Below are 14862 nucleotides of genomic sequence, written 5' to 3' on the forward strand. Positions count from 1 at the left end.
AGCAACGTATTTCATTGACATAACCAGTGTCGTGCTGCTGTGATCGTGACACTAATGACAAAAAGGATATGTTTGTTTGCAGTTGATGTCCTGCCACAAATATTAGTCTCAGCTACAATTCAATTCTGCAGTTGTTTTTATGCTGTGAAATTCATATTTTCTCTCATTATTTAGCTGCAGATGTCCTTATTGTTTAACAATGTTTGCTGGTGATATCAATAGTCGGTATATGTTGTTGAGCCTACAAGAGATTTATTCATAGTTTATTAAGGCTATTTTCTTGATGCTAACGAATAGCACTAAAGACGCTATAATGTGGTTATCCGTGTCGAATAAAGCACTTGGCTTTTCTGCACAACAGCAACTAAGCTTTTAAGTTTCTGTTAAGAAAATCGACAACGAAAACACAGTGGATCGGACCAATAATCACAATATTTAATAATAGGACTTAACTTGACGTTAGTTTATTTGCACAAGCAGGTCTTTGTGGTTATATTTAGGCATAGTAACCACAAAAGGACACAAACTAATGTGATCTATTGTCTTTTATTTAGGTTTAGTTCTGCTATCAAACACTACTAATATAGTAGAGAATAAACTTGATTGCATCACAGAAAGTTTGTCAAACAAATCAAATGTTCAAACAAATATTTTCAAAGCAATCACTGCAGACACGAGCGGTCCAATTGTATTCCACAAGATGATGACATTTATATTTTTGAGAGCCATTTTCTTTGACACACTTTCGTTTCTTCCCTCACTTTATTACCTTTATGAACCATTTATTTCGGGACTATATGAAAGCTCTCTCCTATCTCTTTATTTGAATGACTGGAACACCCAAGTACAAAACAGCAATACTCAAACTCTACACTCACTCTCACTTGTTGAAATTATAAGCTCAAATTGCTTGACCATCGTGTGAATCAAGCCGCAAAGAAAAAAACGAATGTGACGTCCTATGCAACCCTCCTATTCCAGAGGGTTAATAATAAATTGGTTCATGTTTTTCACACCTACTATTGTTTTCTGTTTTGACTAATTTCACTTGATCAAACCTTTTCTAACTTTCCACACTGAAATGATACAAGTATGAATCATTTGTGCTGGTATCATATAATATCATCATCATTGGTATCGTATCGGAAGTAAAAAGGTTGTATCAGTGTAATCCGAAATAAAACTAACATTACCATCAGACTTGATAAAATCAAACGCAACATGAAAAAGTTCAGGAAACGGAGTTGGATTCTGCTTTATTATGATATATTATATATAATATAATATACCAATTAAATGAATGTGGGTGATTTTGCATCATTTATATTTATATAATTTACATAATGCAGAGATTCATGGTGTGTAAAATATAGAAACAAAAGTCAAAAACTGGTGTTGAGGTTTCTGTCCGAAAATGTAATTGTGCATAAATGTGTAGAATCAGCAAATTTGAGATTCTTTGTGTAACAAATAAAAATGTTGGGAAAGTCAAACAACTGACTCAGACTTCTTTTTTTTTCAAAAGTTTGACGTTATAAAACTGATCATTCAGCATCTTTGCGGTTTGTGAAATCGCTTCTTCCTGATATTGTTTCATGTTGTGAAATAATGAGCTTCTGAAATCAAGCTGCTTTATTTCTCACGATGTCAAGTGCAGAATAGTTTGACTCTAACTCAGACTTTTACCAAGAACTGCTCTGCACAATATATATTATATATACACTGTACTTCTACTGCTTTTGCTTTGGCTGTTAAGAAAACAACTTTTATATCATCATATCTACAAGGACTGGTAAGTTGTCTTTCCTTAAAACTGACATTCAAATGTATTTGTTTCAAATCAAACACTAAAACGTTTATTCATACTACCACGCTGTATCAACTATTGCCTTCAAAAGGAAACATCAGTGTTTCTACAGCGACAACAATGGACATTGAGGAAGACAACACAGGATACAAGCGTCTTTTAATGAATGGCACCAAGCTTCCATTTTCAGGTAACAGAGTAACTGTTAATAACCCTGTTTGAATAGGATTTTATATGTTGTAGTACAAACTGTTACTGTTTTATATTAGGATGTATTTTACGACTATATCTTTGTTGTTTTGGAATACACATGGTTAAGGTGTTCGTTTATTTCGAACATGCATACAATTACAATATATGTCACATTTTTCCAGTTTCTCATGACAACATGTCCGAAAAGTTGTAGGAAGAAGCAGAGCGTATTCAACCCTACCCCTTTTCCTTTCATAGTAATTTCTAACACATTTCTAACTCAATATGTAACACAACAGTTACTTTTAATAAAATAGTACATAAATACATAAATAAATTAGTAAGTAAATAAATACCAATAACATAAATTGACAATAAATAACGTTCTTATAAATTAATGGTTAGGAAGTTTAGATTCACACAATGAGATGAATAACATTTTTAAATAAGGTTCAAAATGTTCATCAGGCTTATCCTTTCTTGTACTTTCTAACACACCGGACGTCACTTCCTGTTTTCAGAGGACGACAAAAACTAGAAGAGCCCTGCTCCTGACACCACAAATTGACTAAAAACTGTAATCTCCTGACTACTGATTGTGATCACAGCTACAGGACAGCTTGTTAATCTATTCGACTTCAACTCGTAACCGAAGGTGCCGAAAAGCCGGTGGCTATCTAGCTAAATGCTAGCTTAAAGCTGTTGCCTCGTAACCCAAAGCTAGACAACAAAACCGAAAAAGTTTTACATATGTTAGACGCTTCTGACCACACAAGTGATCTACGGTGAAAAAACACCTTAGAGCCGCCACTTGCCGTGGAAGCGAACAACACCAACTTCGCTGCCGACCAACCATGAGCACGACAAGAAGTCGTCAACAGGGCAATACAGTTCCAGAGGTGGAACCGGACTTAAAAGCGCCAATAGGAACTCTACAAAAAAAGAAATGAAGATTATCAGTGAAGACAACACAGCTTCAAAACGGGAGGTGGAGAAGCTGGAAGAGGACAATGCAACATTGCGCCAACAGTCGAATCCTAAGCAGCAAGACAACAACCATTGGGACAACAGCAGTGTTGTGGAGAACATTAAAGTGGAGATATAAGCATTGTGCCAACAGTTCCTACTAGATAACACTGACTTCAAGAACTTACCATAAATTGATTAATGTGGACCCCGACTTAAACAACTTGAAAAACTTATTCGGGTATTACCATTTAGTGGTCAATTGTACGGAATATGTACTGTACTATGCAATCTACTAATAAAAGTTTCAATCAATCATTCAATCAATCAAGGGAGGAGATGGCTGCATTTTAGACAACAGCTCAATGCCAGACAACAAAATATCACCAATCTGGGGAATATCAGTGTTTTGGGAAACATCAAACAGGAAATGGATCAGTTTACACGACAGAATGACATCATCATTGCAGGGCTATGCATCAATCTTTGATCCTATTCAAGAGCAGTTGACAATGGAGGAAAACCAGACGACATGGACACCGCTTCAACGGAGCAACAAGTGGTCAACTTTCTGCAATCAAAGAGAATTGATGTCGATATTAACACCATTGATGCATGCTTTCCACTGAATAGAAGAGGCAACATTCCACTGAATAGAAGAGGCAACAACACCACGCCAGTCATCATTGTGAAGCTTGCCAACAAGAAATCCGAAATGGCATTGCTGACACAGAGAAAAAAGCTGACGGGTACAAATGTATACATGAATGACTTGAATATTTGAAGAAATGGTGGAAAATTCAGGGAATTTGGAGCGCCAACTGCAAAATCTACATCAAACTGAATGGGGGTCCAGGAGCAAGAGTCCTTGTTGTCAAATACATCCAGGATCTGGACGCATTTTGAAACACAGAGAGCAACCCAAACAACAACAGCAATAATGGAGTTCGACGGAAAACAAATATTGACATTTAACTACAAAATTACAACGCTCTAAGGGAAAACCGAACAAGAAGATCTGTGCTGAGGTGCAAATTCATCTACACTAATATACATTCATCGAGAAACACAAAAGACTGCTGAACAGGAATATATGGAACTGAAAACCTTCAGCATGTATACATATAGTCCAGAATTAGATGATATAAATCCAGATACAATTTTTTTCTTTCACACAAGGAATACTTGTTTTTATTAGGCAGACGAACAATATAATGGAAACATTAAAATCGAAAACAAACTGTTGATATTTCATTATAACAGCAGAAATTTGTATGTAAACGAAAACATGAAGAATGTTTTGGAACAATTCAATGATGTGATCGCTATCTCAGAAAAATGGATGGATGCTAAAAAAGAAATTGATTTTGAACTGGAAGGATATAAACAAAAATATATCAGATAATTATAATTATATCATATAGAACCAACAAGAACGGAGAGAGAGTAACTGTGTACACGATGAAAAACTTAAACTACAAAGTGATAAAAAAAAATATGTACATCAGTGATCATCTGCTAGTTTTCACAATCTATGACGGAAACTACAAGAAAATGAACATCCATGACTAAAAGACATTTCGAACAATCTGCACTGAACAAAGTATGACCACTTTCAAGAATGATCTGAGAGATCAAAGTTGGGACCATGTATACAGTGAAAATTATGTAGATGATGCATATGGTAATTGTTTTTATACTTACGTGATGCTTTATGACAAACACTGTCCATTGAAACAACTTCGTAAGAAATAAAATAAAAACAGTCAATCATGGATGACAAAAGTACTGAAAAATGTTTGCAACCAGAAGAATATATTATCGTCAATCATATACTTTATCAATCCCGGAGGAGAAATTCAGATTTTAGAACATTTATGAAACAAAGCTCTACAGAGGCAGAAAACAAGTACAAAACATATAATAACAAGCTAACTGGCATATTACGAACACGTAGGAAATAATATTTGTCAATTATTAGACTGGAACAAAAACAATGTGAGCGCAACATGGGGCATCCTAAATAGCATTATTAAAAATGGTGCTAAGAAGGATTATCCTAAATACTTCTCAGACGGAAATGTTGAAGATGACAATATGAACGAAGTAGTTGAAAACTTTGAGAAGTACTTTGTGAACATTGGACGAAATCTAGAGGAAAAGATTCCGGATCCCGAGTCAGGACTTGATGACACCATAGATAGAAACCCCAACTCGATGTTCCTAGAAGGTGTGACAAAAGAGGAAATAATTAATATTGTAAAAAGACTGATTGTAGCGGAATTTATATGGAATCTTTATTGAAAAGATTTAACATTTAACATATATCAGCAACCTATCATTTTAAACAGGCAAATTCCCAGATAAAATGTATAAGACTGGAAACAAACACCAGTTTACAAACTCCGCACTTTTTTCTCTACTTCCACAATTTTCTAAAACCAATGAAAAACTGTTCAAGATCAGATTGGAAAAATTCATAAATACAAGTTAAACACTCACAGACAACCAATACATAGCCAATATTTCAACATCAATGGCATTATTTGAAATAACGGAAGAGATCACCAATGCAATAGATAGTAAAAAATGTGCTGCTGCATCCATCCATTTTCTACCGCTTGTCCCGTTTGGGGTTGCGGGGGGTGCTGGAGCCTATCTCAGCTGCAGTGTTTATGAATTTAACAAAAGCAGTTGACACAATCAATCAGAATATCTTAATAAACTAATTAGAACTGTATAGCATCAGAAGGTTGGTCTTGAACAAGGTGAGAAGTTACTTAACCAACAGGAAGCAATATGTGAAGACAGGACAACAAACGTTTACGGAGCTAAAAATAACTTGTGGCGTACCTCAGGGATCATAGGACCAAAATTGTACAATATTTATATGAACGACATTTGTAAAGTTACAAAGGACTAAAAGTTCAGATTATTTGCAGATGACATGACTGTGTTTTGTTTAGGAGAGAACAAACATAAGCTTATACAAATAATAACTGAAGAAATGAACACATTAAAAAGATGGTTTGACTATCTTTGAAATTCACCAAAAATAAAATAATGCTATTTTGTAACAGTAGAAGGAGAAGTCAAACAGAAATACAAATTGATGGACTAGATATTGAAAGGGTAAAAGAAAACACAGTTTTAGGTGTAATAATAATCTATTATTACACCTAAAACTGTGTTTTCTTGGATTGGAAATGGACTGGAAACCTCATGTATAAAATATACAACATAAAGCAGCAAGAAACACACCAATATATGTTCTGGACTACAAATCACTTCATATTATTTACTGCTCACTAGTGTTACCATATCTGAGTTATTGTGTAGAAATATGGGCAATAACTACAAATGCGTGCTTCATTCACTAACTGTGTTACAAAAAAGATCAATTAGAATAATACATAATGTTGGATATAGAAAACATACAAACCCTTTATTTATTAAATCACTATTATTGAAATTCACCGATTTGGTGCATTTGCAAACAGCTAAAATGATGTACAAAGCAAAGCATAACCTGCTACCGAAGTATGCACAACACTTTAAACCTTTAGCATATCAGTATGTGGAATTAAAATATAGAACGGATTAAGCATTAAAATCAAACAAAGCACCAATATGATTCACTTTAAGAAACTCTTCAAACTACAAGTGTTCACAAAGTACAAAGAAGAACAATTATGATAAACATCTTCAACCTTTTTAAATGAAAAAAAACCCTGCGACCCCGTAAGGGAGAAGCGGTAGAAAATGGATGGATGGATAATGGTATATGTGAATGTGAAGTGAATTATATTTATATAGCACTTTTCTCTAGTGACTCATAGTGAAACCCAATATCTAAGTTACATTTAAACCAGTGTGGGTGTGGAACTGGGAGCAGGTGTGTGAAGTGTCTTGCCCAAGGACACAACGGCAGTGACTAGGATGGCGGAAGTGGGAATCGAACCTGGAACCCTCAAGTTGCTGGCACGGCCACTCTACCAACCGAGCTATGCCGCCCCTATATCTATATATTTAGTATTTATTTACTTACCTATTGCATATTTATTTTTATTTATTTACTGTTCTGTTACAGAGAACAAAAAAATGGGATAAAACTTATATATGAAAACGGGTAGAATTAAATAAGTTCTGCTTCTTCCTATTCCTTTTCGGATGTGTTGTAATGAAACAACTGGAAATATGTGATGCAACAATTTCTGAAACTGGATCATATTAGGACATTGTTTGACTTATTTGCTTAATCCAATCCATACTTGTATTCCACATACTGATATGCTAAATATTTTAGGTGTTGTACGTGCATACAAATGTTTTAAGTTCTATTTCTCTAAGGTTATATTACATATATTAATTGTTTTACCTTTTTGGATAGCAGGTTATAGTTTGCTTTGCACATAGTTTTAGCTGTTTGCAAATGCACCAAATCACTTAATTGTCATATTTTTGATTAAAGAAATAAAGAGTTTCTGAGTTCCGAGTCAGAATTTAAACAATGATGTAAACAATGATTGGGAAGAAATCATATTTTCTGATGTACATTTCGCTGGCGGGAGCGTGCTCGAGAGCCGCTGGTAACTAAACACTGCATGAATATAGCGGTGGAGTGCATCAAAAACGGACGCAAAATTGCCCCCAAATTATTATTATATATACTACTTTAAAGAAATAAAAGCATGTTTTATTGTAAGTTTATGAGCTGGAGTATATTTAGAACTATATTTAGAGGTTTTATTTTTGGTTTATTTCATCAGGAAAACTAACATCAGTACGACTCAATTGCATGCTTACCGGCACAGCTGTACACGTCTTAGGTACCAAACATGGCGCCTGTTGTTTAGTTGTTCATACTTCCTGCACACAACTTTGGCATCTCTTATGTGTGACTGCCATCACCATGCACCGGTCACACATCATTACACCATGTACCAAAAAAATGGATTCGAGGTCTTGAAGCACAACCAGAATTAATCCGTACATTAGGCGCACCAGGTTTTAAGGCGCAACTGTCTGTTTTTGAGGGGGAAAAAAGGATTTTACAGTCCAAAAAATATTGTAATTTATGGAATGGATTAGTAAAGAACTCAAATAGTGTAGCCAATGTGATCCAGTTTAAGAAACAGTACAAGCAGATAGTGTTTACAAAGTATGCAAAATAACTGTTGAGTTAAGTAAAGTGTCTGATATTACTCATTATAGGACTGGGGTAGAATTAGAATAATTTCTGCTTTATACTACTGTACTCCTTTTGAAATATTTGTTATTTTTTTATCTCTAGCTGCTCTCTGTGGCTTTTAAGTCTTTCTCTCTTTCTACACAACTGCTCGAGACGGACGGCCACCCCGCAGAGCCGGGGTTCTGTCCAAGGTTTCTTCCCACTGGGGAGATTTTCCTTACCTCCGTTGCCGCGTGTTTGCTCATGTAGTGTTCAGCTGGTTCTTTCTTTCTTTCTTTATGTTTTTTTCTCTGCTGATTATGGCACAGGGGTGTGCTACCAGACAAGCTCTGCTTATTTCCACTCATTTTGGAGAGTCGATCACTTGAGCAAAATTGGTGCTTGTAAAGTTTTAACATGTTCCAAATAAATTGAAATTAAATTAAATTGAAATTAATAATGGTCTGTGGCCGATCGATCGGCGTATATCTATAAATTTGCAATATTAATTGTAGTTTGATATTTTTCTTTCAGTCTATGCATTGAAAAACAGTCCTTTCAAGATTGCGACGCTCTGCTTTGGTGTGCTGTGTGCTGCCCTGGTGATTGGGCTCATAGGTCAAGCAGCCTATTGTAAGTATCTTTTTATTATATTTGCTACTCTGTAAAAAAAAAGTCATTATGGTAAAAAAATGTCAGCTTAATCACTAGAATTGTATCATTAACAAAACTGTGGTACTGTTTTTCTAATTACAGTAATTATCTTTAAAAAAATTGACCGTACATTTTTACAGTAAAAAAAAAACAGGCAGCTCAGTTGCAAGAATTTTACAGTAAAACTAACAGTCATACAGTTTTTCCACTTACAGTACACAACAACTGAGGTTTTTACGGTGAAAAAAAGTAGCAGCTCACTCACTAGAATTTTAACATAAATATAACATCAGAACTGTTTTTCTTTTGGAATTGCCACAAAACACATTTTAAGATATTCAACACTCTACTGGCATCTAGTGGCTAAAGTAAAGTGTAACCCTCCCAATTTGTCATGTTTCAAGTTACAGGTAAACCGCAACAAATGGGGCTTTATGAATGCCCTTCCTACTGTACAGTGATGCGCTGTAAAAACAACCATTGATCTTACGCTAGAAAACGAAATGGACAGCTCAATCACTAGAATATTACCGTAAAAAATAACAGTGGTATTATTTTTCCATTTACATTAATACATTGTTAACCTGACTCTAGCCAGATCCTTGTAGTTCGCTGAGCTCAACACAAGGGTCTGGGCTCGAAGGCATTGCAAACTCCTTCAAGATAGCAAAAAATAATGAACCAATCAGGATCGCCGGGCGTGATTTCATAGATGTGACGTAGCGCCGAAGGGACTGTTTGATTCAAACAACAATGGCGGCACGGAGCGAGGAGTCGTGTGCTGACATTGATTCTGTTATTGCAACTGTTTTGCAACATTGATCGAATATTAATTATTTAAACGATAAACAGAGAACGGTTTTGAAGGCATTTATTGGTGGCAAGGATGTTTTGGCTCTTCTTCCGACCGGGTTTGGATTTCCTAGCGCCGCTCTCATCAGCGTCACGGGTTGATTTCGATGTGAGTGGTTGAAGTAGCACGTCATTCAAGATAACGGACGGTTTATCCAATTGATTGATTGAAACTTTTATTAGTAGATTGCACAGTACAGTACATATTCCGTACAATTGACCAATAAATGGTAACACCCTGCTGGGATATCTGTCTGTGTGGATTCGCTGTGGCGTGTCGAATTGAGGGGACCTTCAGTCCAGGGTTCAACAAGTCTTTTATTTGAGGTCTTTTCAGATCTTTTTGTCTCTCCCTCGCATGTGTTTTCTCTCCACCGCCAGACTCAGGCCGGGCAGCCGTCCGGCCGCGCCCACTCCCCCTCCCCCCTCCGTAGAGGAGCGCGAAAGGAAGTTAGCCACGGCCATCTGCGCACCCGGTCTGTGGACCACTCGGTAGTTGTAGGGTTGCGAAGTGAGATACCACCAGGTGATCCGCGCGTTGGCATCCTTCACTGGAGGGGTTTGTGGTCCGAGCAAAGGCTGAAGGAGCGCCCCAGCAGGTAGTACCGGAAGGCCCCGACCGCTCACCGGATGGCGAGGCACTCCCTCTCCAACGTGCTGTACCTCGCCTCCCGGGCCGAGAGCTTCCGGCTGATGTATAATACGGGCCAGTCGACGCCCACCACCCGCTGGGACAGCACAGCTCCCAGCCCCCTGCCCGACGCGTCCGCCTGCAGACAGAAGGGGATAGCAAAGTTAGGCATATGCAGTACCGGCTCCTCGCAGAGGGCTGTTTTTACCTTCTAGAACACCCGCTGGCACTGCTCTGTCCACCGGACCAGATCTGGAGCACCCTTTTGAATGAGGTCAGTCAGTGGGCTGGTCAGGTCCACAAACCGGGAAATGAACCTACTGTAGTAGCCCGCCAGACCCAAAAACTGTCTCACATCTTTTTTTGTCTTGGGGGGTGGACAGGGTTAGGGTTAGGGTTAGGGAATCTGACAGTAGCCCTTGGTCAAATCCAGTGTCGTAAAAAAACAAGCAGTGCCCAGCCGCTCCAGGAGCTCGTCGGGGCATTGGGTAAGCGTCTCAAAACGTGACATCTCCTCTACCTTGCGGTAATCCACGCAGAACCGCACAGACCCATCCTTCTTCCCTACCAGAATGATGGGGCTGCACCATGCACTGTGGGATTCCTCTATTACCCCCAACTTCAGCATGGATTTTACTTCCTCCCGAACCACTTTGCGTTTGTGTTCGGGGAGCATGTAGGGCCGAGACCGCACCGTAACACCCGGGCTGGTCTCGATATGATGTTGGATGAGGTTCGTGCGGCCGGGCCGAGTGGAGAACACATCAGAAAAGCGCTGCTGCAGCTTGGCAACATCCGCTTTCTGCGCTGACATGAGCAGATTATCACAGAGAAGGGGGGGAGGGCAGGACAGAGCGCGGGACCTCTGGCCTGAACTCCTCCCCCTCCTCGACCGCCGTCACCTTGGAAACAGGCTCCGCCTCCTTCCATGCCTTCAGGAGGTTAATATGGTAGATTTGAGTGTCTCCTCCCCGGTCCTAGCACCGGACCTCATAGTCCACATCACCCACTTGCCGTGTGACCACAAAGGGTCCTTACCACCTGGCGAGTAATTTCGAGCTGGACGTTGGAAGTAATAGAAGCACTTTTTCTCCCGGTGAAAATTTTCTGAGCTGAGTCCCCCTGTTATACAAGCGCTGTTGACGTTCCTGAGCCTGGAGCAAATTTCACGTGACAAGTGCCCCACCGTGTGGAGTTTTGCTCGCAGGTCCATGATGTATTGAATTTCGTTTTTGCTGGAGTTTGGACCCTCCTCCCAGCTTTCTTTAATTACGTCCAAAACCCCGCGTGGCTTCCTGCCGTATAATAATTCAAAAGGAGAGAATCCTGTGGAGGACTTGGGTACCTCCCGCATTGCAAACAGTGGGGGCTCTAGCCATTTATCCCAATTTGGTTTGTCCTCGTGCGTAAACTAACGGATCACGGTTTTCAGCGTTTTATTTAGTCGCTCGGTCAGTTTGTGGGTGGTACACGCTGGTACGGATCGCTTTAATTCCCAGTAACCCGTATAGTTCCTTTCATTTATCGTGCGTGACATAAAGGACATGCCCTGGTCAGTCAGAATCTCTTTCGGGATTCCGACCCGGGAGATGACCTGAAACAGCGCTTGTGCTACATTCTTTGCAGAGATGGAGCGCAGCGGCACTGCTTCAGGATACCGAGTTGCGTAATCCACCAGGACTAGCGCAAAACGATATCCCCGTGTGCTCGGGTGAAATGGTCCGATGATGTCCATACCAATTCTTTCGAAGGGGACCTCCATGAGTGGCAATGGGGGTGGCCGCCGGGTTCACCAGCTGGCAGTCCGGGCAGGCAGCACACCAGCTGCGCACATCTGCCCGGATGCCCGGCCAATAGAATCGGACTATTACCCGATTGAGTGTCTTATCAAACTCCATGTGACCAGCAATGTGATTGAAGTGCGCCGCCTGGTAAACCATTTCCCGGCGGCGTTTCGGCACCAACAACTAGGTGATTTCCTCTCCTGTCTGAGTGTCACGGATCACCCGGTATAATCTATCCCTAATAATTGAAAAATGAAGGAATACCCGTGCTGTTCCCGGGTGCACCAGCTGACCGTCGATGGAAGCCACCTGGTCCCAGGCCGCGCGCAGGGTGTCATCTTGGGACTGCTCGAGGGGGAAGACCTCCGTAGGGTGCCAGTGGGAGGCCGGGGGGGGGGCTACCCGTGAAGCCCCCGCCGGTTTCCCCTCGGCAGTGTCAGATGAACCCGCGTCGCCACTGAGAACGGCACGAGCATTCCCCTTTCCTACTGTCCGTGAATGCACCCCTACACATTGTGTCACTAAACGGGTAAACCCTGGCCAATTTGTACCCAAAATTACGGGGTGCGTAAGGTGCGCACTTACATCAACCTTGACACTATCCTTTTGTCCATTATACCAAATTTCCACTGGCACCACAGGGTACTCGTGCACATCCCCATGAACACATTTGATTTTCACCCTTGCTGCCTGCCTCAAAGCCCCGGGTCGAACCAGGTTTTGGTGGATCATGGACTGCCCACAACCCAAAGCCCCCATTACTCGTATGTACTCCCTTGTGGCCTTACCAGGACGCAATACGTCTCTCCCGGATCGGGGGAGGGCGCTGAAGGGCCGACAACCTGCATCACCTGTCCCACCTCCATCAGCGGGCACTCCCACCGCACGTGACCGGGTGCTTGAGGTGCCGTCTGCAGGGGAAGCCCCATCTCTGCAGCGCCCGGACCCTGGAAGAAAGGAGGAGCAGATGAGAGATTAAAACCCCGGGTCCCCCACCCCCTGGTGAAGCTGTCTGTTGCCGTTGGCATGGGGTGTGTGAAAACCTGGTAGCGGGTCGAGGCCGCGTCTGCCGGGCGGTGTGGCGGAACCAGTGGCACCGCCTCCTCCTGCTGCGCGTGCTGGTACGGGGCCCTCGGCCATCCTCGGGGTCACCTGCTCCCGCCGCGCTTCCCGGTGCACCGCCAGGTGGTCCTCGGCCAGCGTCACCGCCGCTGTCAGGTCACGTGGGCGGTAGTATCTGACCCACGCTGATGTCCTCGCGGGTATGGCCTCCAGGAACTGCTCCAGCAGGATGAGGTCCAGCATTGGGTTGTCGCTCGTTGTCGGGTGCAGTCACCCGGTCGCCGCGTCTCGGAGCTGCTGCCCGAGCATGAACGGGCGGCCCTCTGGTCCCAGCCGCAGCGCCCGGAACCGGTGTCTGTGGTCCTCCGCTGTGCTGCCGACCCGGTCCAGTATTGCCCTTCTCATGTCTGGGAAGTGCACTCAGGAGGCCGCCGGTAGGCTAAGCACTGCCCGCTGTGCTTTCCCTGCCAGCAGCGGTAGCAAGCGCACCCCCCATTCCTCTTCAGGCCACCCGCACGACGCTGCCGTGGCCTCAAAGATGTCGAGGAAGGCCTGGCGGTCTTCGGCCTCCGCCATGCGCTGCATGGAGGCCGCTGGACCTGGTGGTGGTGCCGCCCATCCGGCCGGCCATCGCCTGTAGGATTTAGCCTTGCTGGGCCATTTGTTGGCGGACCGCCTCCATCTGTTGGTGGTTCGCCGCCGCCACGTCCGCCAGTACTTGCCCTAGCGCTGTCAGGGGGTTGTGTTCCGACATTTTTTCCAGCCACAGGCCAGTTGGGCGCCAGTTGTGGGGATCTCTGTCTGTGTGGATTCGCTATGGCGTGTCGGATTGAGGGGACTTCCAGTCCAGGGTTCAACAAGTCTTTTATTTGAGGACTTTTCAGATCTTTTTCTCTCTCGCTCGCATGTGCTTTCTCTTTTCTCTCCGCTCTCTCTGCTCTCCCTTCCCATCATGGCCTCGGGTGCCCCTAATAAGGGAGACAGGTGATTAGATAACCCTCTTCAGCTGGGAAATAAACTCACCTGTCAGCTGCTTCGTACCCGGCTCCTGCACACGCCCTTCCCACAGCAGATGCACCGACCACGCCCCCTCCACACACCCGAATAAGTTTTTCAACTTGTTTAAGTCGGGGTCCACGTTAATCAATTCATCACATACAATGATTTTTTTACAAGGCCCCGCCTTCTGAAATACATCTCCTATTGAGACGTCCCAGATTCTTGAGTGGAGCTCAGCGTACAACAAGGATCTGGCGAGAGTCTGGTTAATACATTGTAACACAAAAACTAGATTTTACAGTAAAAGAAAAACAGCAGCTCAGTTGCCAGAATTCTACTGTATTATAACAGTGGTGCTGTTTTTCAATTTATCAATCAATCAATCAATCAATCAATCAATCAATCAATCAAAGTTTTTTTAATCACATATGCCTCAAAGGGCTTCACAAACCACAACAACATCCTCGTTCTGATCCCACATCATGGCAAGAAACTCAACCTAACGGGCAAAATGAGAATGGGGATCCTCTTTTATGTAGACAAGTCTGCAATGTAGCAACATCACCAACTGATGCTCAGGGGAGTAGTCCCTACTTGGACAGCTAGCACTTCATCCATTAAAACTGATCTGTGGCCACCTGATAACCTATCCTCGCAGGAGAGGGAAGCAGAGCAGAAAACAGAAACGGCAGATAACTGGTCTAAAAAGGGTTCTATTTAAAGGCTACAGTATACAAATGAGTTT

The 14862-nt window shown here is 42.1% G+C and overlaps 1 protein-coding gene across 1 annotated transcript in view; it reads left to right on the plus strand.

Moving 5' to 3' along the window:
- Positions 1-1596: 1596 nt before the first annotated feature.
- The window catches only part of LOC133633934 (C-type lectin domain family 4 member G-like), a 42009-nt gene continuing 28743 nt past the window's right edge, over positions 1597-14862 (plus strand). The window contains exons 1-3 of the mRNA XM_062026764.1: positions 1597-1792; positions 1899-1997; positions 8670-8768. Of these exons, the coding sequence (XP_061882748.1) occupies positions 1928-1997; positions 8670-8768 (169 nt within the window). The 5' untranslated portion in view covers positions 1597-1792; positions 1899-1927. The remainder of the gene's footprint in view (positions 1793-1898; positions 1998-8669; positions 8769-14862) is intronic.

This window comes from Entelurus aequoreus, linkage group LG18 (genome assembly GCF_033978785.1).
Source record: "Entelurus aequoreus isolate RoL-2023_Sb linkage group LG18, RoL_Eaeq_v1.1, whole genome shotgun sequence".
In the NCBI taxonomy this organism is placed as follows: Eukaryota; Metazoa; Chordata; class Actinopteri; order Syngnathiformes; family Syngnathidae; genus Entelurus; species Entelurus aequoreus.